Genomic DNA, 25,060 nt, shown 5'->3' on the forward strand with positions numbered 1-25,060 from the left:
CGTTGCGTTTTATTAGGAGCACTTAGTTATAAACAATATTTTACATGAGAAACAAAAAAAGATTATTTTTTGAGGTTTTTTACGCTTTCAACGCTTATATAATCAAACATTTATTTAATATATGTATTTCAAACAAGTATTGCTTGAATATTGAAATATTTTTACATTTAAATAGCGAATAAAACTTTACCAAAACTATCCAGAACCTCACGAACACAGCAATCGGGATAATTGGCTTTAGGAGCTTTATACTTTCCCAACTTCATTTCATCCGGAAGACTGATCGGACTGCATCTAAAGTGAAAACCATTTATTTGAAGTACTCACAGTTCCAATTGATAAGACTCACGTTTGAACCGATCCAATGCTTTTTTCTTCGCACATGAATCGATAGCACGATTTAGTTGTTCCCGTCTGACCAGAATCCAAAATAAGGCCATCATAGACACACTTGCCGGGATATGAAGGATCACTAAATTCCCCATCCATTTTAGCTGCCTCGGATTGTGCAAGAAGAAGCACAACCACTACTAAAAAGATTTCGCTAACGAAACTCATCTTAATGGTTGTAAAACTAAAATCATTACTAAAAGCCCTTAGTAGCAATTCAACTGTGATATACTCAGCCGGAAAACTCCGATTCGATTCGGTTAGTATTTATTCTTCATTATTTGAATTCTTTATTTTAATCGTATATGTAGTCGTATATGTAGTCATTTTATTTCATTTAAATTTAATTACAAATTTTGAGCATTTTTTGAAAAGTAAAAAATAAATCATTTGTATATAAGGGTATCGTGTTACACAACACAGCCAGAACTATCAAGAACCTCACGATGACAGCATTCGGGATATTGGGCATTTGGAGCCGTCTGTTTTCCAAACTTCATGTTAGGGGGAAGTAAGACTAAACCACACCTAAAGAAAATGTATTTATTAATTGTTCTTACAGTTTGAATACAATTTACTCACGTTTGAACCGTTGCAAAGCTATCATCGCCGCAAAAGACCCGTTCGCACGATTTGGTTGTTCCCGTCTGACCAGAATTTAAAACAAGGCCGTCATAGACACATTTCCCAGGATAGCAAGGATTCTTTAAATTGACCTGACATTTCAGCTGCCTCGGACTGTGCAAGAACAAACACAGCGAACACTAAAAATATTGCGGTCCTCTGATACATCTTAATGCTTGAAAAATAGAGTTACTAATGGAAGCTCATATTAGCAATTCCATCTTAATATAGTCCATTATTATCGATCATTTTTAATTCTTCGGACATAAAAATTCTTGGTAAGCTCGTAAAACTGATATTAGAAGAAAAATTTCCATTCCTATCGTTTCTTAATTTTTCTTCGGACTTGAAGTTTCTTGGAAGCTATAATAAGCTATAGATATGTACATATGTAAATGTATGTCACAACAGCCAGGGCATGGTAATTTACTTTGTGTTATCAAAGTATGTTTAGATTATTTTGTTAAAGAAAATTAAATATTTGTATCATCTGTACTTTTTTTTATTTAATTCACAGTTAATTAAACTAGTTTCGCGTATTTTAAAAACATAAAAATCAATACATAAAAAACAATCAAAGTTGCCTTTTTTTGTTTACAAAACGAAATGTATTTACCATATAACGAATGAAGCAGTTTTTGGCTGGGGTGCTTCACAAATATAGCGATTAAGTTTTTCACATTTATTGTCATTTAGTCCACCGATTTTCTCGTGAATCCCCAACTCCTCGCAGCGCTCAATATTGTCACGGTTATTCGGCTCTCCCGGGAGCCACAAATCAGAAGATACGGGATTACCACTCGTAAACCAAATATGTTTTCCCTGTTTTGCCATATCAGTGCCAGAGGTCCAAAAGTGTACAAACAGTTTTTTCCCAGCGAGGTATGAATATATTTCACTTAATTTCTTCCTGTTTGTGATCTCTATTAACTCTGCTCCTATTTTCCGGCAATTTTCGTAAGCGTCGTACCAATTCTTTAGCAGTTTACTTTCAATAAAGTAATAGCTTGACCCAATCTTTATAAACGGAGCAGTTGTTATATTTAAGAAACCAGGAATGCCTAATATAAAGTTCATTAGATTGAGTCACGTAAAATATAAAAACCCTTTATAATCTCACCATCGATAACATTTGGTGTTATTTTATAGGCCGAAGTAACGGAAAGTAAAGCGAGGAAAGCACAGAGTCCAGTTAACTTTAGAAACATTTTGTCAAGACTGTTAACGCGTTAATGGTAAACGATGATTTTATAGGATTTTACAAAATGTCAGAGACAATTGAAATGATAAGGATTTAAGTCATATTTACAAGAACTTGTAAATGGCCTTACGAAATGTCAGAGACATTTGAAATGATAAGGATATAAGTCATATTTACAAGAACTTGAAAATGGCTCTTATTGGGCTTCGACAAAAGAAATATAAATAATATATATATAAAAAACGTGACAATTTCTGAAAGACAAAGGTATGATTCAAGCAATTGAGATAGATGATAAGATAATTCAAATAAAATCTAATAAATAAATTATATATTTTCACTTAACGCTTATCATTCCTTATTATCTTAATTTATTTTCGTCAAGTCAAAATCATGACAAAACGTGACAACTTCTGATATACAAAGTATGACTCTAGAAACTGAGATGGATGATAAGATAATTCAATAAAATTTTATAAATAAACGATAAAATGGCACTTAACCCTTATCATTCCCTATTATCTTAATTTCTTTTCCGACAAATCAAAATCATTATTTTCAAAATATTTTAAAGAGAAAAGTAAATAATGATAATAATGAATTTGCTAATTTAACTTGAATTAAAAAGAAGTTCAAGGTTTACATAAAGCTTGGCTTGATATTCTTCTGTGAAGATGATCTTTATACCCGTTACTCGAAGAGTAAAAGGATATACTAGATTCGTTGAAAAGTATGTAACAGATAGAAGGAAGCGTTTCCGACCCTATAAAGTATATATATTCTTGATCAGGATCAATAGCGAAGTTGATTTAGCCATGTCCGTCTGTCCGTCCGTTCGTCCGTATGAACGCTGAGATCTCCGGAACTATAACAGATACAAAGTTGAGATTAAGCATTAAGATTCTTGAGGTTCCGGGACAGCATCCGTGCCACGCCCACTCTAACGCCCACAAATCGCGAAAAACTAAAATCGCTGAAATCTCAGGAACTATTACAGCTAGAAAGTCAGAATATATAATCTTTAGATGCCAGCGCATCTTTCAGTGGTACTATCCGGCCACACCCACCCATACGCCCACAAGGCTCAAAAGACGGTTTTCGTTTTTAATAATATATAATATATGTATATGTATGTCACAGCAGCCAGGGCACGGTAATTTACTTCTGTGTTATCAAAGTATGTTTAGATTATTTTCATTAAAGAAAATTAAATATTTGAATCATCTGTAATTTTTTTTATTTAATTCACAGTTAGTTAAACTACATAAAAAAACAATCAAAGTTGCCTTTTTTTGTTTACAACAGGAAATGTATTTACCAAACTACAAATGAAGCAGTTTTTGGCTTGGGTGCTTCACAAATATAGTGATTAAGACTTTCACATTTCTTGTCATTTAGTCCACCGATTTCCTTGTGAATCTCCAACTCATCGCAGCGCTCAATATTGTCAACGTTATTCGGCTCTTCTGGGAGCCACAGGTCAGAAGATACGGGATTACCACTCGTAAACCAAATATGTTTTCCCTGTTTTGCCATATCAGTGCCAGAGGTCCAAAATAGTGCAAACAGTTTATTCTCAACGAGGTATGGAAATATTTCACTTAATTTCTCACTGTTTGTGATCTCTATTAACTCTGCTCCCATTTTCCGGCAATTTTCGTAAGCGTCATACCAATTCTTTAGCAGTTTACTTTCAATAAAGTAATAGCTTGACCCAATCTTCACAAACGGAGCAGTTGTTATATTTAAGAAACCAGGAATGCCTAATATAAAGTTCATTAGATTGAGTCACGTAAAATATAAAAACCCTTTATAATCTCACCATCGATAACATTTGGTGTTATTTTATAGGCCGAAGTAAGGGAAAGTAAAGCGAGGAAAGCACAGAGTCCAGTTAACTTTAGAAACATTTTGTCAAGACTGTTAACGCGTTATTGGTAAACACGATGCTTTTATAGGATTTTACGAAATGTCAGAGACAATTGAAATGATAAGGATTTAGGTCATATTTACAAGAACTTGAAAATGGCTTTTACTGTGCTTCTACAAATATATATATATATATATATTTTACAATCTCAAGCAATTGAGATAAATGATATGATAATTCAATAAAATTTTATAAATACAATATATAGTGGCACCTAACCCTTATCATTCCCTATTATCTTAATTTCTTTTCCGTCAAATCAAAGTCAATAATAATGAATTTGCTCATTTAACTGGAATTAAAAAGAAGTTCAAGGTTTACATAAAGCTTGGCTTGATATTCTTTTGTGAAGATGACCTTTGTTAGTAATATGTATATACTTTCCAGGATGAGCTGGGTCCTTAAAAGAACCCCTGACGATAGCTGACTCGCTGCCTGAAATCAGGACTACGACGATTGCCAAAAGTACACCGATAGCTAGATGCATGTTTTTACCCTTAGAAACAAAACGTATACTGATTTCCAGAGTTACTTTTCAGTTATTTAAAGCATAAATGATCTTAAAACTGCATTCTAAATGAACAACAAATTTAATTAAAACTTGATTTAAAATATAAAAATTAAGCAGGAACTTTAACATTTAGCTTTAATGGTAATAAAATGTGCTAAATAAATAGTCTGACGCAAATAGACCTGGTTAGGTTAGATAGGATTCAGGTTAGGTAAAACAATAAACAAAGAACTTATGTACGAGGGAGGAGATGAAATAAAGCCTCTGATCAACGTGTGGACCCGTTCAAGTTCAATTTCAGACCTTGTTTAGATAGTGAAAATATTATAAACTAAAACTATTAACCGACGACTTAATTTATGGGATACATACAAATAAGCTGCATGCTGATATTATGATCAAACAACTTGTTTAAGAAATACTTCAAAATAACGTAATTTTGTCGATTAGTATTAAAAAAAATAGCCGGAAAAAGTGACATCGATAATAATCGATATTTGTGTAAGCAAATGTCGATAATGGTAGTAGGCAATAAAACATCGGTGCCTGGTGTAAACAAAACAGGGAAATCTGGGAGTCGTAGATTGAGTAGTATAAGTCTTTAGAACAAAGTTTATTTACAACTATGTCCGACGAGTACGCTTGCGTTGCCAAGGGCAAGCTAAAACTCAAAAACGATTCGGATATTAAGAAAAAGAAGAAGCACAAGAGCAAGGACAAGGAGAAAGAGCGGCAGAAGGCGTACCTGGAGCAACAACTGGCGGAGGCTAGCGCCACTAGTTCGTCAGCCGCCAGCGGCTACGAACGCAAGCTCACCAAATCGGAGATGGCCAGTAAGAAGCAGCAGGAAAAGATGCGAAACAAGCGGATTATGGACAAGGCACAAACCACCCACAAGGAACGGGTGGAGAAGTTCAACGAACACCTGGACACGCTTACCGAGCACTTTGATATTCCCAAGGTGTCCTGGACGAAATAAGGCGCCGATAATCGTAACTTAAAGCATACATTTATTATTAGGTTAAGTAATTTCGACTATGTTGTGACCTGGGGCGCGGGATAAGTGAGAGAGAGGCCAAAATAAACAATCCAAATGGCACAACTAAGCTAAATACACAGACATATGTAGTTACAACGTAAAGAGGGGTAGTTTCCAACTTTCAGTCCAATGTCCTCGGAGGGCTATCGATCCTCTAACGCGGTACAATCAGCTCGAACATGGCGTACTTCCAGGTCCAGGACCGAACCAGTTGCTCGAATCGGTCACGCTCGTGTTCGTATATATATCCCAGTTCTGGCTCCATGCAGACCTCGGTGTACGGATCGGTTAGAAGGCTCTGGACCGACAGCAGTACCTTGGCCACGTTCAGCGCCAACGACCAGTTGTGCTGTTGGAAGATATCAATGCCCACGTCACCGTGCCGCGACACATTCGGATGCAGGATCTTTGTAAGGAATCGCACTGTGGGTGGTGTCATCGGATAGCGTTCCGGAAAATAGATAAACAGGAAGAACTTGCCGCCCTCGTAAGGGCTACCGGGTGGACCCAGGATTGTGGCTTGCCAGTAGTTATTCTGGCGATCCAGCGGTATAGCCGATATGCCCTCAGAGTCGTAGCTATTCAGCAAATTCGCCTCGCCGCGCAGAAAGTTGTTGCGCATTACGTTGCCCGGCTCTCGTTCTCCCAGTTGTTGATCTGCGTGCTGCGAGTCCTGACCCCGTCCTCCCATCTCAATCAGGCATGTGCGACAGAAGCAGGATGACATTAGTGCCCCGTACAGGCGGTACCAGTTGGGATTCTCCGTCAAATTTTCGAACAGCGGCCAGCGCTGCTTAATATAAGACTTCCACATGCTCTGGGCCGTGTTCTTTCCGACGATGTCGTGCCATTGCTTGCATACCTCACTGGCCATCCACAGCGACATGTCGTCCAGATATGCAAATATTTTTAGCATTACCTCAACCGGTATAATATTTACAATATTCCTGCTGCTGCCACTTGCTCCGCTTCCACCGGCGGCGTTATATTCATGAGCTCGCGCCCTTCCATCGCCCAATTCCTGCATGTAATGAGGCAAGGCCAATGGAGCCGTAGCCCGAGGACGCTTGATGGGCAACAGGAAGGGATTTACAGCCCGTTCCTGCTCAAAGTCGCGCTCCGGAGACTCACGTGGTTGTGCCGCCGCTTCTGGCGCCTGCTGGGGCAGATCGAGAGCGGGCATAATTGGCTGCTCATTCTGCGGTTCTATTGGTGGCTGCGGATTGGCGTGCTGAGCGACGGCTGGCGGTTCTGGATCTTCCAGATCCTCAAAGCCCATGATGTCCACATCATTCTCGGTCTCTTCGTCCTCTTGCTTGTCCTTGAAAGGAGGTTCGTCGTTCCCAGAGTCCTCGTCGTCGGAAAGCTCGGTCAGCAGTTCTTCCGCCCGCTGAGCATTGTATAGAAAGGCGTGGCAGGCGCCGCATAATGGTTCCCCAAAGTTGGGTCCATAATAGCCATTACACACCCAGCAGGTGTTGCTATTCTATAAATTGGAAAGGCGCTATTCATTGTCCGCTAAAATGGGCTTATTGTATACACACCGAAAAAGAGAACGTAGGCTCTACCAGCTGATGATGGTGCTGATCTGGATCATCTGAATCGTCTGGGTCGTCCATCTCGTCACCACTATTGATCAGTTCCTTCAGCAACTGCTCTCGGTCCTTTTGCTGCTGCGCTGGCACGCAGCTAGTCATTTTATCCAGAAGTCCCTAGAATCTGGTGCGAAAACAAAAACTTTGTGCGTTCTAGTGTGACCAAGTCGTAGTAACTTTTAAAAGCACAGCTACGTAGAGGAATGATTATATCGTTCGATAACCAAAACAAAACAGCTGCGACATCACACGTGCAATTTTTGTGAAATTCATTTAAAAAATGAAGCAAAAAAAGAAATTAGGTAAAGTTTACGTTTTGGGAAAATCGCCTTTTAAATATAATCTATTCCGTATATATTACAGGTGTGGGCCTCAGCCGCGAAGAGCGACAGGTGCTTGTTATTGGTGAGATTATCCAGGAGCTGCTGCAAGCGCACGAAGCAAAAAAGGATGTAAACCTCAACAGAATGAAGTCTTTGGTATCCTCAAAATACGGACTGGACAGTTCGCCACGACTAGTGGACATTATTGCAGCCGTGCCACAGGACGCCAAGAAGATCTTGCTTCCCAAGCTAAGGGCCAAGCCCATTCGCACAGCGAGTGGAGTAAGTCACTCTAGGCTTTAAAGCAGTCTACCTTTTTATTACTAATATTCATGCTCAATCTCTATTTCTCCAGATTGCAGTGGTGGCCGTCATGTGCAAGCCCCATCGTTGCCCGCACATCAACATGACCGGCAACATTTGCGTCTACTGTCCCGGTGGACCGGATAGTGACTTCGAGTACTCGACGCAGTCTTACACGGGCTATGAGCCCACCTCGATGCGAGCAATTCGGGCACGATATGATCCGTTCCTGCAAACTCGCCACCGCGTTGAGCAACTGAAGCAGCTGGGACACAGTGTGGATAAAGTAGAGTTCATCGTGATGGGTGGCACGTTTATGTGCCTGCCGGAGGAATACCGCGACTACTTCATCCGGAACCTGCACGATGCACTCTCTGGTCACAGCAGCGCCAATGTTGCGGAAGCCGTTCGCTACTCGGAAAAGTCACGCACAAAGTGTATTGGGATCACAATAGAAACGCGACCAGATTATTGCCTTAAGCGGCACATTTCGGACATGCTGAACTACGGCTGTACCCGACTTGAGATCGGCGTCCAATCGGTTTACGAAGACGTAGCTAGGGACACGAATCGAGGGCATACTGTGCGGGCAGTGTGTGAGAGCTTCCAGCTAGGCAAGGATGCTGGCTACAAAATTGTGGCTCACATGATGCCTGACTTGCCTAATGTGGATTTTGAGCGCGACATCGAGCAGTTTATCGAATATTTTGAGAATCCCGCCTTTCGTTCTGATGGCCTAAAGATTTATCCTACACTTGTGATTCGAGGCACTGGCCTTTACGAGCTATGGAAGACCGGTCGGTATAAGTCTTATCCACCATCCATGCTTGTGGACCTAGTGGCAAAAATTTTGGCTCTTGTACCACCATGGACGCGAGTCTACCGCGTGCAACGCGACATTCCCATGCCGCTGGTTAGGTAAGCTCATCAGAAATGAATCCAAAGAGTTAGCTTAATAAATTTATCGTTTTTAGTTCTGGCGTGGAGCACGGAAATCTTCGCGAACTGGCTTTGGCCCGCATGAAGGATCTTGGAACAACCTGTCGAGATGTTAGAACCCGCGAGGTTGGCATCCAGGAAATCCACAACAAAGTGCGACCGTACGAAATCGAGTTAATACGCAGGGACTATGTGGCCAACGGCGGCTGGGAAACGTTCCTCTCCTACGAAGATCCCGAGCAAGACATTCTTGTCGGTCTTCTTAGGCTTCGCAAGTGCTCGCCGGATACATTCCGTCCGGAATTAAAGGGTGCATGTTCTATAGTGCGCGAACTGCATGTATATGGCTCGGTAGTGCCGGTGAATGCACGCGATCCCACAAAGTTTCAACATCAAGGTTTCGGTATGTTGCTGATGGAAGAAGCGGAGCGAATTTCTCGCGAGGAACACGGTAGCACCAAATTGGCAGTCATCTCGGGAGTGGGCACCAGGAACTACTACCGCAAACTGGGATATGAACTGGATGGACCATACATGTCTAAGAGCATAAAATAAATAAATTTATCATAAAATGTATTAATTTCTGAGTATCTTGATGAATTAAACACTTGTATTTTATCACGCTATGAGCAGTAAGATTTCACTACTTAAAACTAAGTTCTTAATAATATATACATTAATAGATATATTGTAAATTGATTTATTAGCTAAAAATCATAGTAGTAGTCCACGATACTCCATGTTTTTGGCTTTACCGTTTTACAAGAAAAGTTCTCGGTCGTCAATCATAAATAAGAATACAAAATATTAGTCTTCAAACAGATCCATACACAAATCGACACACTCTAATATACACAAATAAATTAGTTAGTTTATGCTGAGAAAGAATGCTAGAGAATGTTAAACAATGGCTTCCGCCGAGCCAAAGACGAGAAATATGATCCATCCGACCAAATTAATTCCAGCCGCCGCGCTAAACACCATCGGCCAACTCTGCGTAAGCTCCAAAATGTGTCCGGCCAGATAGACGCCAAGGAAGCCAGGAATCGCGCCTACTGTGTTCATCAGGCCAAAGACGCTTCCCGAATGAAGAGGAGCCAAATCCTGCGGATTCACAGTCACCGCATTGTTGTGGAAGCCCGTGCCCCCAATGATTATGGTCATGCAGATAAGGGCCGTATGGAAATCCGAGGTACGGCTCATCACGAACAGAGCCAAATTCTGGGCAGCAAAGCAGCAGCTCTGGATAAGCTTCCGCACCGTCGTAGTCTGCCACTCGCGGGCAAGTAACCTTGTGGTCAAGTACTTTGCAAATAGCGTGCATGGCGGCAAGGCCAACCAAGGTATCATGTTTACCACCCAACCTTTAGCGTGTGGAAAGCCGTCATGGAAGTAGGTGGGCAGCCAAGAAAGAAGTACAAAGAAGCAGTTCATCTCGCAGGCATGGGTCAGCACACAGGCCCAGAAGGACAGCCGACTGAAGTAGCGTAGCCAGGGTACAGCCGACGCCTCCGACGGACTCTTGTTTGCGCACAACCGCGAGGGCGTGGCAATATTTATGATTCGATTGCGTTCTCCAGCCATTGCATAGTACCGCAGAACCAAGGCCCACGCGATCCCCATCAGACCAATCACCCGAAAGACGTACGACCATCCAAAGTAATCCAGCAAAAACGATCCCATGATTCCGGTTAAAAGGGTTCCCAACGCAGAGCCGGCTGTAAGCAGGCCAAAAAAGCTGCTCCTTTCATTAGGACATAGGTTCTGGAAAAAATTATATTAAAGTTTATGTGAAAAAAACTTATACGAGGCTTACCTGACTGGTCAAGCTGATCATGCTGGGAAAATGAACACCCTGGAGGGCGCCGTTTAATATGCGAATGGCCACGATAAAAGGAATTGCGTAGCTCTTTATCGATCCCGCTGACCAGATGATCGTGGGCATCAGGAATGTGATGAGCGACCAGCCGATGGCGGCGCACAGGATGACCCGCTGGCCTCCAAAACGATCACTGAAATAGCCACCCACAACCTGTGTTAGTGTATAGCCCCAGAAGAAAGAGCTGAGAACGGTGCCGGAGTCAGTTTTACTCCACTTCTGAGCGGATGCCACTGCCGGCACAAGAAGTGGCATAGTAGTGCGCGTGGAGTAGAGCATGCAGGTGCCCGTTATCAGGGTAATGAACCACACGCGTTTCTCGTGCCTGCAAATATGCGACAAATGAATATTTAGTTCAAGTATTTGTAAGATGTTTATCGTGAATCCCACCTGGTCCATATACTTTGAGTGTCCACCAATTCTCCGCGCAACAACGAATATTTCAGTTTCTCGTCCATGGTCACAAAATGGGTCCGGATCTATTGCCACTGCTTCACGTCACATATCAACTCAAACTGCTGCGTCGCTTGTCGCTGTGGCATATTCTATCGGCCTTTGTTTGCTTTCATTCAATTCTGTGCTTCAAGAATGCCAAGTATTTACGCTTTTTAAAATTATATTTTTTACGTGGCTGTTTTTCAAGCAGCCGCTGGATTAGAGTATAGCGCGGCATGGTCGACTTTACAGAGCCCCTCTTCCCCTATGTAAACAAAATAAAATTATGCCATTGTCTTGACATTTCTGTCGATATTTATTTTTAATCATAATAAAATACTAATCATAGTTTTTAAAAATTTATAAAAATATTAACTGCTTACTAGCTAACACAAATACATTATCTTATGACAGATGTTTCTTATAAAGTCCACTGTAGGGTGCACATAACAGTATGCCCATATATCGCTTTCCGTGTTTATGTTTTGTCGATATAACATAAATCGATACTAATTCGATAAAGCAACATGTGATATTGCTCTTAACAGTTCATTTTGAAAAAAATGGGAATGTTAGAGTAGAACAAACATTCTGAAAAATATTCATAAACAGACGTACTTTATGAATTACCCTACCTTAATCGTTGCTAAGATTTTTATATTTTAGGGAGTAGAGTGCAAATCCAGGATTTGTTAATAAGTAACCAAGGAAGTGAACAAACTATCAGGGAAATATACACAATTTATAAAGATTAATTAATAACGCGATTGTATTACTAAATAATCCTTGCCATACTGATATTTTTGTATTTTAGAAAAATAATTATATTCAGAGTTGTATATTTGGCAACAATTAAAAGTTCTAAAATCCAAATTCCCGAAATATAAATTCATTACAAACAAATAGTTTCAATAATTTTTTTATTATGTATAATCTATGAATAATTTTGTGTAATGTTCAATTTCAGTTTTGTAAATATCGCATGATCTATCAAGATATTTTATCCTAAAATGGTAAAAAATCTAAGATAAATACGTAAACAATTTTAGTTCCTATTTCTTGGGCAGTGCATCCTCATCCGTAGGATCGCAGTCGGCGCAGTGCCAAGAGTAGCCCCGTATCTTGGGTGACTTCTTCAGTGGAGGATCAAGGCAGGCAAAGTGGTAGTGTCGGTGGCACTCGTCGCAGGTTACCACTTGGTTCGTTTTGCCGGTCTGACTGCAAACGCAACAACTAATCTCTACAACTGGCTTGGAGTTGGACACTCTGGGACGTCCCACACGCGTCTTCCGGGGGCTTGCCTTTCGGGGACTGACCTTTCGCTTGGGTGAATGTGTTGCGATTGCATGAGCGGTGGAAGGAGGCTCCTTGGGCTCCCGCACCTTTGGCGGCGACGCTGTCGGCAGCAAAACGGGAGCCAAGGCCTGTTCCGTTCCTTGTACACTATCCTCAACTGTTTCAACCGAGGTTGGGCGTGATGCTTCATCAACGGACCGCACCGCATTGGCCGGAACGTAGAAGTACTGAGATTCGGGTGCATCCTCGCCGGGCAGACGCAGAGCTTTGAATATGATCTTGATGGTGCTTCCGGAGGTGTTTGCCACACTGTCTAGGTGGGACGACGACTCGTCGAGGTGGGCCCGTTTTTTTCGCTTTCGTTTGTGCTCCTTGCCGATGGACTTCTCCGTGTCTGACGACAGGTTGTGCTTGTTCTTGTGCTTATCCTTTCGTTTACCCTTGCGAGATAGTTTTCCGTCTATGGAGTCCTCGCAGCCAGATAGATTTAAGGCGTTCGTATTGGGTGTTGGTGTTGGCAATGCATGAGCAGCTGCGGTTGTGGGAGTAACATTAGAGGCAGGAACTGAAGGAAGAAGATCAGTGACATTAGTTTTGGAGTTTTATACAGATTACGTGGAATTTTCCCGGCTTAAGGATAAAAGGGATACTCACCAATCTTTTACTTAATTTTTTAGTTGAAATTCAAAAATGTTTTTACCAATTCGATTTTCGTTAAAATCCAATTAAAAATAATAATATAAAATTTTAAGGGCATTTAAATTTTTTAAGAAAACGCAATTTCTATTTTCATTTACCAAATATAACTTTTGTAAGAATTTTGCCAAATATCCTACAAATTCGCGAATACATTAAACCAAAATAGTTTCAAAATAACAAATGTACATATTTACATGCTTATAAAATAAAACAAATGTCTTCAAATTATGCATTCATTTCTTATTCAGTATAGTGCAAAGTCGAATTCTTCACATCGAACTCACCATTAGTTGGTGTTTTAGACGGTGATTGAAGTTTTGGACGTTTTGGTGACTTGGTCAGATCCTCGACGTAATCCGGGGCAGGAGTTGGCAACGTTTTATTGAGCGTCCGCTTGGCCGTAACCTCCTTTGGGGAGAATAGGAGCAGCCACTGGTACATCGTCTAGGGAATATCGATCCATATAAACCAGGTGACCGTCCTTGTTGAAACGAGTACGGGACTTTCTCGGCCCTGAGGAGATTTCGGTGACGCCATCAGAGCCATCGGACTTGTCGCAACATTCGGAGCATTGCCAGCCATATTGTTTCGATTTCTTTGGCGGACGGGTGAGCGGTGGATTTAGACAGCCCAAATGGTAGTGCAGGTTGCATGTGTCACATTTGACCAACAAGTGCTGATCTTTGCTTCGTTTGCAAATGCCACAGGCCACCGACGGGGCCGCATCAACGGAGGCCGAAGAACTGCTGTGCTTGCCCTGTTTGGCTTGAGTACTGAGCATACGTGAAGAGTCCAGCTTACTGCCTGGCGGACCTAGGTGACCCAACGGAAACCCGACTCCCATTTTTAGGGCAGCTGCTGTGGGTACTGAAATGGGTCGCTGGGGAGGAGTGGGCGTACTCGTCTTAGGAGGAGCCTCTGGCAAAGGATGCGCAATGAGATCCACACTAGGCAGAGTCATGTTGGGTGCAACTTGTGTCAAAGTGGCGTGCAATGACTTTATGCTCGCTAGAAGAGAATCCTTAGTGGCCTTCACGGCCTTACGCTCCTCCAAAGCAGTGTCATACTGAGACCTTAGCACGTCCTGATCCTTGGACAGAATGGCGTTATGCGAGATAAGTTGCCGCTGCTGTTGACGGAAGTCATCCATACGAACTATGCGGTCCATGTAGTAGGCAGTAAACTCAACACTAAAGGCCGGCGCAATGTGCCATTTCTTACGGATGTCTGTCAGGGCATTGATGTGTGCTTCACGCTGCTCCAGATGTTGCACATCCACCGACATAATTTCCGCCTTGGCCAGTAAACGACGACATGCGGAGGCCGACGTGGTAAGTAGGCGCGACATTTTCTGAGTTGGTACCCACGGAGTAGGTTTCAGCTCCTTATGCCGGGCGTATTTGTGTTGGATCTTCAGAAGTTTGCGCTGTATGCGGGCTTGAGCTGGGTTCGGATGAGGAGCAGGTGCCTCGTGGTCGCCAGCTGTCGCTTCCTTTTCCCTTGCCCTTTGCAACATGTTCAGACGCAATGTGTGGTAGTTGCGTCGCCGTTTCTTGATCATCTCTTTCTCCGAATGCACTTTGCAGTGTGCGTAGAACGGATCAGCGGCGTCGTCTTCATGGTGAGCCTCAATCAAGAAGCCTGCCACCTGGGCGCAAGTAACGTGAAAATAGGTCTTGCACATGCCTGCATCACAACCAATACAAACACCAGAACGGGCAAATAGAGCGTTTTCGCAAAGGGAGCACACTTTTGCTCCCCACTTGCTGTACTGCATTTCGAACAGCGTCACGGAGGATAGCTGTTCAACCTCACCGAAGGCCACACCTGGCACATACAAAGCACATATTAGGTGTACCCACTTGCCCACGTCCGTCTCTTTGTATATACCGCCCTTATTAGGGCATAGTTCACAGTCAGGCTCCGAGACACCAGCGCGACAAGCCTCGCAGAACCAAGGTTCCGTGGAGCAGGTGGAATTGGTACTAGAGATGCTCACGTTGTCACTGACGCCATAGCATCCTTCGTGGACAGAAACACCGCAGGAATCGCACTCTACGATCTCGTTGACATCGTCACTGCGTTCACCTAGGCAGACGCAACACATTCTCTTAGCCGGAGCACTAGATAGCTGGAGAGGTGGTCGGGGAACTCCACCTGACGGAGTATTAGCTTCTCCGTGGTCCACTCCGTTAATTCCATTCTCCATCGGCGACGGCTCCGTCTCGGCCAGCAATTGTCGCAGCTGCAACGTCGAATCCTCGCTTTCCGCATCCGAATCCGAACCAGAATCGGAGTCACTGCTGCCGTCGCTGCTCTCATCTCCATCGCTCTCATCCTTTGATCCGTCCGAGCAGTTGTCGATGTCTGGGAGAAAATCACTGTCTGATGAACTCTCGCCCAGGTCAAAATCGAGCAGGGCCTGCGTGGTTATTTTGGGCTGGCGCGCTCGCTTCATAATTCAGCAGATAACCCGGATTTATCTGCAATTTCCTTTACACTTGTACCCGTACTTTATTTTTCCGAAATTTTTTCGATAAGCTGTTTGAACAGTGTAACCGTAGCTAGGAAAACAAAAAAAAACCATAATATAGAATAGTACTAAAACTCCAATCACATAATATTGTTGTATTTACCGAAAAATTAATACTCTTCAAGAATTCAGTTTTATAAAAGCTATAGATTATAAAAAAAAATATATATATGCATACGATATTACTCTACTAAAGACAATAATTCGGTTGTGTGCATGAATACGCTATTATCTTTATATTGGTTTCATTAAATTAAAATTATTAATTACAATTTTTAAGTCAGGGAAAACCGGGGTTAATAACTCAGCAAACGAAAAATGATTTACCAAAAGTTTTTGAAGATTTATTAAAAATATAAAAGATATCAATTGTCGCACCGTAATAAACTGTAAGGTTTAAGAAATAATCATTCATTTAGATGACTGTTTTGTTATTTGTTTATAAAAAAAATAAATGAAACAATTCTTAAATGTAAAATATCCCAAATTTGTTCGAATAAATGTAAAAAATATGATGATTTTTGAGACATACAGCCCAAGGTAGTACTAAAACTGCAATCACATAATGTTTTTGTATTTACCGAAAAATTAATACTCTTCAAGATTTCAGTTTTATAAAAGATATAGATTATAAAAAAAAAATATGCATACGATATTACGCTACTAAAAACAATAATTCAGTTGTGTACATGAATACGCTCTTATCTTTATATTGGTTTCATTAAATTACAATTTTTAAGTCAGGGAAAACCGGGGATAATAACTCAGCAACAGAATAATGATTTACCAAAAGTTTTTGAAGATTTATTAAAAATATAAAAGATGTTAATTGTCGCACCGAAATAAACTGTAAGGTTTAAGAAATAATCATTCATTTAGATGACTGTTTTGTTATTTGTTTATAAAAAAAATAAATGAAACAATTCTTAAATGTAAAATATACCAAATTTGTTCGAATAAATTTAAAAAACATTATGATTTTTAAGAAATACAGCTCAAGGTAAAATCATATGAGACTGTCTCTTCTATTTTACGCTAAAAACTAAGCTATAATTATAAAAGGTACATTTCAGATCAGGAACCTAAAATACTTCAAGCTGTTCAATGGGCAGCCACTTGGAGCTCTCCAGAGCGTCATAAAAGCGGCGGTCGGCGTCAATAGCCTCGCGATTCAACTTTTCCACGTCAAGGACAAATTTGTGCTCCACCTGTCCGTAAACATCATCGGCTCCGTTAGCGGCAGACTGCTGTTGTTCGTACTGCGCACTGCGTTGAGCGCTCCAGGCTTCGGCGTGCTGGGCAAGGGTCTGCGGATTGGAATGAGACTGCGACATGGCCTGTTGGTAGTATGCTGCAGCATCTGTGATAGAGGGACCTGCCTGCTCGTAGTAACCCTGCCAAGCTTGGTATCCTTGCCAGTAGGAGCTAGTGGGATCGTAGTACTGTGAGTAGTCTGTTCCGCCTGTGGAAGCGGAGCCACCATAACCATAAGTGGTGCTCCCTTCTCCTAAAGTAGAACCTAACTCCGACTTTGGCTTCGGAACAGCATTGCAGATCTTAATGGGTTTGGTACCAAGTCCGATAAAGCCATTCATATCGTACAAAGCAGACTTCTGCTCATCCTCGATGCCGAACCGCACGAAGCCGTAGCCCTTTGAGAAGCCCAGACTGTCCAAAATCACTTTGGCCGTCTTGATAGAGGTAAATTTGCTGGAAAAGACCTTGTACAGCTGATAGTCGTCCACATCTGAGCTAAGGTCACCCACCCAGACACTAAATTCGCGCTCGTTACCAGGCAATTTGTATGAATTGCTTGCCGAGTTGAGACGGAATCGCACTATGGGATTGGTGCCGGGAATGGGCTTCCCGTTCAGCTTGTGCATCGCGTCCAGCGCATGGTCATCCGATACAAAATTGACGAAGCAGTAGCCGGCCGGTTCGCCGGTGTATTTGTTGCGCATCAGGCGGACTGTGGTGGGATCCTCGCCCATCTTGCGAAATGCAGCAATTATAAAGTTCTCCGTCATATACGATTCCAGCTAAAATGATCATTGGGAGTTTACCAACATAATTCTTCAGCAATGAGGTTTGATACTCACGCTTCCCATCCAAAGTTGACAATGTACGGACGCCATGATTACTTAAAATTGAATAAAATCAAAAGAATATCTTGAAACAAATGTGTTGACAACTACAGCTGTCGAATATAAAAACTTATCGAAATGGTAAATACGGTTGCAGCTCTGGTTTAAGTTTCAATCGTGGTGTGTGTATTAGGTAAATTCCGATAACAGTTTTGTAAGAAACTGTTTTTATCAAAAACAGTTACTATTTAAATACTTGTTTTTTACAAGTTCCAACCATAACCAACAGTGTGTGTATTCTTAACATACTTAATATAGAAAGTAATATGTATATTAACAGCATTGCAAAAGTTTATTTTTGTGTATTAAAATATATCTTAAAATTATCTATTCAATAATTTTTTAAGCAATAATACCAATATATAATCCAAGGTTATTTGACAACCCTATACAGTAACGACATTTACAAAGACATTACTTTTTATCATTTCAAAATCGTACCTGTTCAGCCGAAATGCGTATTACTCTCTCCCGTTTGGCCACCTTCACTCCAAAATTGAAGGAGCTGCGGATCATTCTCGATCCTAAAGCGGAGGCCTCTAAGGGAGCAAGGTAAGAAGCAGTGCACTCTTTAAATTACATAATTTACCCTCAGGAAATATGTATTTACAGGGAATATGTGGAAAGATTTTATCCAAATCTAAAGAAAAACAACCCAGACCTGCCAATTCTGGTTCGAGAATGCTCTGGTGTCCAGCCACGACTTTATGCTCGCTATGGTTTGTAGATGATGAAAAAGGCTTACATATAACTTTTTAGGTTTTTTTCTGATCTCCACTAGGCAACGGCAAGGAGCTGTCGCTGTCTTTGGCCAACCAAGCTGCTCCTGACATACACAAAAACTTAGAGGCGGTCGGAAAATAGGGCTAACGTTTAAGAAACCATTATAGACAGATAAAAAGAAAATAAATATATGCACAATTACGTGTATATCAAGTAACACATTACACTTAAAATCATTTGTTTTTAGGTACATCAATTTCCAGTTATAGCAATAGCATCGCCTGGCTTCAAAAAGTACATCGGAGTTAAGCTCAATCCTTGAACGGAGGCAGTCCAAATTGTTCTGGCTTAAAGTCTGCCAAGGAGCCAAGCACCTGTGTAGCGTGGGAGGTCTTCTCCTGGGACAGCCTCGGATCAGGCACCATTACTACCTGCATTCCAGCACTATTTCCCGCTGTGACACCGTTTGGAGAGTCCTCGAAGACCAGGCAGTCGGAGGCTTTGGGGGCCACAGAAAATCTGGAGGCGGCCACCAGGAAAATGTCGGGCGCAGGCTTGCCATTTGCTACCTCCTTATCCGTGGAACCACACACTTTATGGTTAAACAGACTGAACAGCTCCCGATGTTCGTTGGTCTTTAGTTCGACCATGTCGGCTCCGGAACTGGTCGCCAAGCAAAAGGGCACCTTGTTGGCGTGCAGATGACGCAACAGGCGCTCAGCACCTAAAAAGCGGAATAAATATAGGATCAATAAACAACTTTCAACAGAGGGAAAGTAAAAATAGAATTCAGGAGGTATTTATAGGGGGAAAAGCCGATTAGTATTCTGGTCGTTGTGCTAACCTTCCAGCAGGGGAACATTGTGGAGTCGCTCGTGGCAAAGTTTTGAGTATTGCTTGAGGAAATCTTTTGGTGTGATGGGAAGCTGGCACTCTGTGACGGCTATCTCTGCTGAGCGTTGCTCCGTGGTGCCCATAACCCGGAATCGCACGTCCACCGGATATGGACGTCCAAAAGAGGCGGCTATTTGCCGGGTGACCTCCTCATATATTTTCTCCGTGTCTGAAACGTGACGGCAAAGTGAGAACGGAGATTAGTACCTGGCATCAACTGGGCGTTCCTCATCAAGATCTCGGTGTTAGCTCGCTGTTGGCGGGCATATTCCTCCCACGAAATGGGCAGATCATAGTACTCGACCATAAACTTGGCTAGAGGCTCCGTCTGCAGACCCATGGCCTGTTCCTTGACTTCAAATGGATACGGCTTGCCGTATGGCTCGAGGATCATTTCGGTGGCCACAGTATAAAGGCGCTCGGTGTCTGTTCGACAAACAGTTAACACAAAAAGCAGTCTCAAGCACGATAGTACTCACCCAGCAACAGGCCGTCCATGTCAAAGATGCAGTGCGTTACCTTTCGCAGCACTTTGTTAGACATCTCGTAGCAGTTCTCCTCACTCTGTTCTAAGTTATGTAATATAAATAGACAAGGTCGCGGCTGTAACACAGAGGTCATAATTAAGTCACTATTTTTACTGGAAACTCCCCCGACCACTTTGACACCCCCCACTTCGACCAAGCTCCCTGGATACATATATGACATCCTATTTGCTCGTATCCTTGACCCAAGGTCGTCGCATCCCTCAAAGTCAGGGTCAAAGATAAGGGATGCCCATAACTAAACGGCCTTGACCTACACGTAATCCTCTTCCGCCTTTTGCAATAGCGCGTATCGTACTTTTCCGCCGCTTCCAAATTTTTCCGCGAGCTTTCTGTTATAACAGTGTAACCGTAGCCAAGAAGGCAAAAAATACCGAAATGAAATTGACACTAAAAAATGAAAAATAATAATTATGCCATTTGGAGCGACGAATATATATACTCTTTTTAAAATTGAAATTTAAGTGTAAGTTTTAAATTACGATTCCCCTAATATTTTCATAAACTTAAATACAAATATTCGGTATTTAAAGAAAATGAAAATGTGGTAGTCCATTTATTTAAAAACTTTTTCCTGTAAGAGTTTCAATATCTTTTAATAATCCAGTTTAGCTCTTTGATCATATGATGGTTTCGTAAGAATTCAATTTTCCAATCTTTTAAACTAGTTTTTTATTCAACAATTCAGTTTATATCAACTTCCAATATATAAAAGCAAAACGAAACACCTTTATCAGAGGTCTTCCGTTTCCTACTTTTATATGGAATCCTATGTAACATTAACCCACAAGCTTGCAGTAAACAACACTTTTTAGGAATAGAAGATACTTGTTTTTCTTTTAAATTTATTAAAAAACAAATACATTTTTGATGGTCGAATGTAGTCAACTTGCTTTTTTTCTGTAGAAGAGGAATCTGAAAGAATAAAAGACAATTAGTTAATGGACCTGAGAATGGCATTTTAAAGATTTTCTTGGACCACAGTCTCACCTTAACTTAGGCGCTCAGCAAGCACACACCGCCGGCCTTCTTGATCTTGTCCTCAGCCTTCTTGGAGAAGTACTTGGCCTTCACGATGAGGGGGCGGGCGGGCAGGTGACCACGGCCCAAGAGCTTGTAGTAGCCCTGTTGAGAGATAAAAATCGTTAGTGATAGGTCACAGGGGGTAAAAGTCTACACATCGTCTAAACAATCTGCTGGCTTTGATCTGAAAGGCTGTTCTCTACACGGTGAGAGCAATTGTACGGTCGCATTCTGTCCGCCCATCGCCTTGGGTGTCTCTTCATGTTTAAAGCAGCAGTAGGAGCTCGTAGTATTATGTATAGTTTGTTCGAAACTTACGAATTTAACCAAGTCGATGACGGGAGCCTTAGTGCTCTTCTCCTTCTCCAACTCAGCGAACTTCTCAGCTCCAACCAGGGACCAGAGCTTGTCCAGGTTAATCTCAGGCCTGAACTTGTGCTGGCGGCGCAGATGGAAGTTCCTCATGCCGACCTTGCCGAAGTAACCAGGATGGTATTTGTCGAAGTTGATGCGGTGGTGGTGCATACCACCAGCGTTACCACGACCTCCGGGATGCTTGCGGTGCTTGCCGATACGGCCATGACCATGGCTCACATGACCACGCAGCTTCCTGGTCTTCTTCCGCTTGATATTCGACTGTAAAACAAAGAAGAACAGAAACGTGTTTTAATTTACCATTCCTCACATTTTCTCACCCACGTGCTGGAGGTTATGTTTATGTGCAGCATTTGCTCCAGTCGTGTTGCTCACTTTGGCATTGCGGTCGGTGGGCAGGCAAAGGAATACATTTCTTTTCAACTTTCCTTTTCATCTCGCACCGTTTACTTGCCCACATACCACATTTTAAATGCTCCTCATTTACCGACGTCCACTCACCATCTTTAAATTTTTGGAAAGAAAGAAGCGAAGTTGGCTGCGGTTGTAGAGGTGGACCCAACGCCGATGTTTTTTATGCTATCGATAAGCTCAGATCATCGATATTTTCCTTATAGTCATCGATTAATATTATATTATTTTATATTTTCCAAGTATACGTGGGATATAAAAGAATAGTTATATTTAAAATCTCATAGAAGTTATAGAGTACAATTGTTCGAGTTGCGATATTGAAAGTATCATATATTTTACCGATGGCTTGCCAGAAACATGGTTCTAAACCCCACTGAATATAGTGTTGTGAAAGGTTTAAAAGTTATTAACCTTGCTGTTACAAATTAAAAATGTAGTTTCATTTTAATTAGTTTTTAACATTAACGTTTAACAATTTATATTTCCTCCACTAGCTTAAAACGCTGATGCTGATTTTCGGGTATAACATTAAAGAATTTCTTATAAATGGTCTGATCTTGGCGGCCGGCATAATGCCGCTGAATCCAGGTGTGGTCCCAGTTGGGGTCTATCGGTTCGCAGGTCACATAAACCTTGCCGTGCTCCATGGCGAACAGAGTTCCATTGCGACCGAATCCCACCTAAGACAAGAACATTGGGAGTACACATGAGTATATTGTAGCCTGACCAAATTTCCTTATACATTACTTACATTTAGACCCGGATGAAAGCGCGTAGTCAGCTGAGTGGCTAGTATTGTGCCCTCAGAGACGTGGTGTCCATCTTGGACGCGCCATCCTCGATGTTTTGGTCTCGCATGGCCCTTCTTGTTTCTTGTACTCCCGCCGGTTTTCTTACTAGCATTACGTATGGTGGCTAAAAGGTAATTAATTACTTTCTGTCATCTTTTCGCTGGAAATACTTACTCATCAACGGTTGGTCCGCCTTCAGGCACTGCAGGGTCAGCTTTTGCATTATATTAAACGACATTTTTGGTGTTTTTATTCCAGTAACGAGGTTTGTTTATGCAATTACACAGATTAATGCAGTGTGGCCATATCAAGTGGAGCACATTGACATTGTTGCCAATTGTCGATGTAAATAAAAGATGCGTTAGATAGTAAATATATTTATATTTCCATTTGATTATGACGAAATATGATTTTTTATTCTTCATGGTTTTTATTTTATTAAAATGCATCTGTAAAAAAATTTGAACAGACCTGGAAGGAAAATAATTTTTCCGCAAATAAGACTACAAAATAGCTGCTACAGCGGACATCACTGATGCTAGCGGGGGCGGTCTATGGAATTTTGGAGTTTCCGCAGTAAGGCCTTACTCGCCGGCATAAAAAATTGTAATTGTTTGTTTTTTCCGGCACTAGTATTAAGTTTAAAGTTTAAAATTAGTATGACGACGTGGGGAAATATTTGCCGCATCTGCAGCAGTCCCGCAGACTATGAAATTTTCGCTAAGATCCCTACTTATCTGCACGGCTCCACAAACGAGTTTCTTAATTGGCAGAAGCCAATAAACATTTTGCTCGAGGAAACGACGGGCTTAAAAGTAAGTGTTAACGTTTCCTATCATATAGACACATATAATCTTTTTTTTGATTGACCGTAGAATTCCACGGACGACGGTCTGCCTCGAAACATATGTGCTCCGTGTATCTCATATCTTAAGCACGCAGTTACATTCCGTGAGCAGTGCATCAAGAATGCCCTTAGCCTGAAGCTGGCCGACCTCTACCAGCAGAAGAGAGTCAACATCTCGGACTCAAACAAAATAGACAAAGAGAGTGCCCTGTTCACAGCTGACGATCTTCGCTTTGTAGAGCAGCGACCCGTACACAATCTTTTGTTGAATAACAGCTCTAAACTTGAGTCTTCCAAGGACAAGGTGCACAAGCGACTGCTAAACCAGGCAGCTCCCCAACTGGAAGGTAGTCCTGAGCAACGAATTGAATACTTAAATGTACTATTCAACAAGCAGCAACATCACAATGTCGTGCCAAGGCATTCCCGAGAAACAGAGATGCCCACAAGCAGTGCCCAAAACGAAGACGAAGAAGACGACTATGCTGTGGCCAGCTCCAGTGATGATAACGAGGAGGCTGCTTTACTGCGTAAGCACAAGAATTGCTACAACTACAGTGAGACAAACTTCGAAGAGGACGATCCCATGGAGCAGGACCAATTGCAACTGCGCGACATCAAGGTAAACATACCGGAGCCTATGTGGAAGGAGCGCAAGTGCCCGGCCTGTTCCAAGCGCTTCATGTTCGAGGATTCGCAGCAGTCGCACCTGGACAACTGCGTTGAGTACCAATTTGTCACTTTTGTGAACGAGGTGACCAAGCTGCTAGACATAAGACGGCAGAAGATGGTCTCACCGCATGAGTTTATTCGTCGTATGATATTCGCTCTGCATAAAACCTGCACCTGGCTGCAAGAACATTCCATAGACTCGCGTCTGGCTGAGAAACTAAATCAGGTAAAACTTTCTAACAGCGAGAAAACGGTTGAGCCGACAATTCCATTAGAGATTCCGGATACTCGCACGGTGGAACAGCCATTTGCTATATTCGATTTTTCTAATGGCACGACGACTCCGATCACGGAGGAGAATAATGTTCTGTATGCAATTGAGCGTTCAGAAAGCCGCAACTCTCAAAGTACGCCTACGGTGAAAAAGCCCATTCCCATTCGTGGAATAGCTGCTGGTTCTTCACTGTGTCTTGTATCGGATAAGCACAAAGAGCGTGCTACTTTCCTGGAAAAACTGCAACGGGCTGCAGTCTCTCCCGGATCGATTTCTCAAGCCCAAGCTCCCATATTCTCAGCCCGATGTGGGCAATGCAACTTAGTATTTGACTCGGTCTCCGAACTGGAAGTCCACAATCACAATGTCCACAGGGGCAATGAACTGAACGCTGACGACGAAGCTAAAAGGCGTCAAATAATCGCCCTTTTCGAAGATGACATTTAAGTTATCCAAAAACCTGTTTATTATGCTTGTCACTTTGTTTCCATGTTGATATCAATTGTATGTATTTGTTTATTATTTATTATATTTTATTTTGTTTCCTTTTGGAAATATCTGTAAACCCATTTCACAATTTCTGGTACTCAAAGCCTATGGCTTGGTTTTTAAATGTGTACTCAAACCAATAAAGAGATACATAAGACTTATTTATAAAAAA

General features: G+C 41.9%; 11 protein-coding genes and 1 long non-coding RNA gene across 13 annotated transcripts; 4 read left to right on the forward strand and 8 right to left on the reverse strand.

Moving 5' to 3' along the window:
- Nucleotides 1-1,494: 1,494 nt before the first annotated feature.
- Nucleotides 1,495-2,225, reverse strand: LOC108102531. The gene is made up of 2 exons (XR_001772177.2): nucleotides 2,135-2,225; nucleotides 1,495-2,075 (listed from the first exon to the last, which is right to left on the reverse strand). It is a non-coding gene; the product is annotated as an uncharacterized LOC108102531 (long non-coding RNA).
- Nucleotides 2,226-5,186: 2,961 nt separating this feature from the next.
- On the forward strand, nucleotides 5,187-5,762 carry LOC108102679 (protein FAM32A-like). Its single transcript, XM_017207820.2, has one exon. It carries the CDS (start codon nucleotides 5,282-5,284, stop codon nucleotides 5,633-5,635), a length of 354 nt encoding a protein of 117 aa, XP_017063309.2. The 5' UTR covers nucleotides 5,187-5,281; the 3' UTR covers nucleotides 5,636-5,762.
- On the reverse strand, nucleotides 5,650-7,447 carry LOC108102678. Its single transcript, XM_017207819.2, has 2 exons — nucleotides 7,240-7,447; nucleotides 5,650-7,181 (listed from the first exon to the last, which is right to left on the reverse strand). Exons 1-2 carry the CDS (start codon nucleotides 7,390-7,392, stop codon nucleotides 5,850-5,852), a joined length of 1,485 nt encoding a protein of 494 aa, XP_017063308.2. The 5' UTR covers nucleotides 7,393-7,447; the 3' UTR covers nucleotides 5,650-5,849.
- Nucleotides 7,448-7,504: 57 nt separating this feature from the next.
- Nucleotides 7,505-9,481, forward strand: LOC108102655 (elongator complex protein 3). The gene is made up of 4 exons (XM_017207793.2): nucleotides 7,505-7,592; nucleotides 7,654-7,895; nucleotides 7,969-8,834; nucleotides 8,891-9,481. The coding sequence occupies exons 1-4, from the start codon at nucleotides 7,571-7,573 to the stop codon at nucleotides 9,408-9,410; spliced, it is 1,650 nt and encodes a 549-aa protein (XP_017063282.1). The 5' UTR covers nucleotides 7,505-7,570; the 3' UTR covers nucleotides 9,411-9,481.
- Nucleotides 9,482-9,651: 170 nt separating this feature from the next.
- On the reverse strand, nucleotides 9,652-11,401 carry LOC108102656 (solute carrier family 17 member 9). Its single transcript, XM_017207795.2, has 3 exons — nucleotides 11,125-11,401; nucleotides 10,672-11,059; nucleotides 9,652-10,619 (listed from the first exon to the last, which is right to left on the reverse strand). The coding sequence occupies exons 1-3, from the start codon at nucleotides 11,190-11,192 to the stop codon at nucleotides 9,756-9,758; spliced, it is 1,320 nt and encodes a 439-aa protein (XP_017063284.2). The 5' UTR covers nucleotides 11,193-11,401; the 3' UTR covers nucleotides 9,652-9,755.
- A 413-nt stretch (nucleotides 11,402-11,814) lies between these two features.
- On the reverse strand, nucleotides 11,815-15,741 carry LOC108102637 (PHD finger protein 14). The gene is given in 3 exon segments (XM_017207757.2): nucleotides 11,815-13,030; nucleotides 13,449-13,587; nucleotides 13,589-15,741. Coding segments are annotated over 3 exon segments (2,982 nt in total). The 5' UTR covers nucleotides 15,623-15,741; the 3' UTR covers nucleotides 11,815-12,221.
- A 735-nt stretch (nucleotides 15,742-16,476) lies between these two features.
- Nucleotides 16,477-17,913, reverse strand: LOC108102638 (tRNA selenocysteine 1-associated protein 1). Its single transcript, XM_017207758.2, has 2 exons — nucleotides 17,797-17,913; nucleotides 16,477-17,736 (listed from the first exon to the last, which is right to left on the reverse strand). Exons 1-2 carry the CDS (start codon nucleotides 17,830-17,832, stop codon nucleotides 16,780-16,782), a joined length of 993 nt encoding a protein of 330 aa, XP_017063247.2. The 5' UTR covers nucleotides 17,833-17,913; the 3' UTR covers nucleotides 16,477-16,779.
- Nucleotides 17,914-18,204: 291 nt separating this feature from the next.
- On the forward strand, nucleotides 18,205-18,783 carry LOC108102699 (NADH dehydrogenase [ubiquinone] 1 alpha subcomplex subunit 2). Its single transcript, XM_017207845.2, has 3 exons — nucleotides 18,205-18,393; nucleotides 18,454-18,560; nucleotides 18,623-18,783. Exons 1-3 carry the CDS (start codon nucleotides 18,296-18,298, stop codon nucleotides 18,703-18,705), a joined length of 288 nt encoding a protein of 95 aa, XP_017063334.1. The 5' UTR covers nucleotides 18,205-18,295; the 3' UTR covers nucleotides 18,706-18,783.
- LOC108102698 (probable pseudouridine-5'-phosphatase) lies at nucleotides 18,752-20,347 on the reverse strand. 2 transcript variants are annotated; one of them, XM_017207844.2, is made up of 4 exons: nucleotides 20,261-20,347; nucleotides 19,938-20,061; nucleotides 19,409-19,627; nucleotides 18,752-19,288 (listed from the first exon to the last, which is right to left on the reverse strand). In XM_017207844.2, the coding sequence occupies exons 2-4, from the start codon at nucleotides 19,999-20,001 to the stop codon at nucleotides 18,876-18,878; spliced, it is 696 nt and encodes a 231-aa protein (XP_017063333.1). In that variant the 5' UTR covers nucleotides 20,002-20,061; nucleotides 20,261-20,347; the 3' UTR covers nucleotides 18,752-18,875. The 2 variants fall into 2 exon arrangements, with proteins under 2 accessions (XP_017063333.1, XP_017063331.1); XM_017207842.2 differs by lacking the exon at nucleotides 19,409-19,627 and adding an exon at nucleotides 19,666-19,884.
- Nucleotides 20,348-20,821: 474 nt separating this feature from the next.
- LOC108102621 (60S ribosomal protein L27a) lies at nucleotides 20,822-21,983 on the reverse strand. The gene is made up of 4 exons (XM_017207729.2): nucleotides 21,903-21,983; nucleotides 21,345-21,662; nucleotides 20,994-21,128; nucleotides 20,822-20,918 (listed from the first exon to the last, which is right to left on the reverse strand). Exons 1-3 carry the CDS (start codon nucleotides 21,903-21,905, stop codon nucleotides 21,000-21,002), a joined length of 450 nt encoding a protein of 149 aa, XP_017063218.1. The 5' UTR covers nucleotides 21,906-21,983; the 3' UTR covers nucleotides 20,822-20,918; nucleotides 20,994-20,999.
- A 250-nt stretch (nucleotides 21,984-22,233) lies between these two features.
- Nucleotides 22,234-22,912, reverse strand: LOC108102622 (39S ribosomal protein L27, mitochondrial). The gene is made up of 3 exons (XM_017207731.2): nucleotides 22,781-22,912; nucleotides 22,567-22,730; nucleotides 22,234-22,495 (listed from the first exon to the last, which is right to left on the reverse strand). The coding sequence occupies exons 1-3, from the start codon at nucleotides 22,842-22,844 to the stop codon at nucleotides 22,292-22,294; spliced, it is 432 nt and encodes a 143-aa protein (XP_017063220.1). The 5' UTR covers nucleotides 22,845-22,912; the 3' UTR covers nucleotides 22,234-22,291.
- A 246-nt stretch (nucleotides 22,913-23,158) lies between these two features.
- Nucleotides 23,159-25,049, forward strand: LOC108102617. The gene is made up of 2 exons (XM_017207726.2): nucleotides 23,159-23,421; nucleotides 23,482-25,049. Exons 1-2 carry the CDS (start codon nucleotides 23,161-23,163, stop codon nucleotides 24,844-24,846), a joined length of 1,626 nt encoding a protein of 541 aa, XP_017063215.1. The 5' UTR covers nucleotides 23,159-23,160; the 3' UTR covers nucleotides 24,847-25,049.
- Nucleotides 25,050-25,060: the final 11 nt, after the last annotated feature.

The sequence above is a fragment of the Drosophila eugracilis genome, unplaced genomic scaffold, assembly GCF_018153835.1.
Source record: "Drosophila eugracilis isolate 14026-0451.02 unplaced genomic scaffold, ASM1815383v1 contig_575, whole genome shotgun sequence".
In the NCBI taxonomy this organism is placed as follows: Eukaryota; Metazoa; Arthropoda; class Insecta; order Diptera; family Drosophilidae; genus Drosophila; species Drosophila eugracilis.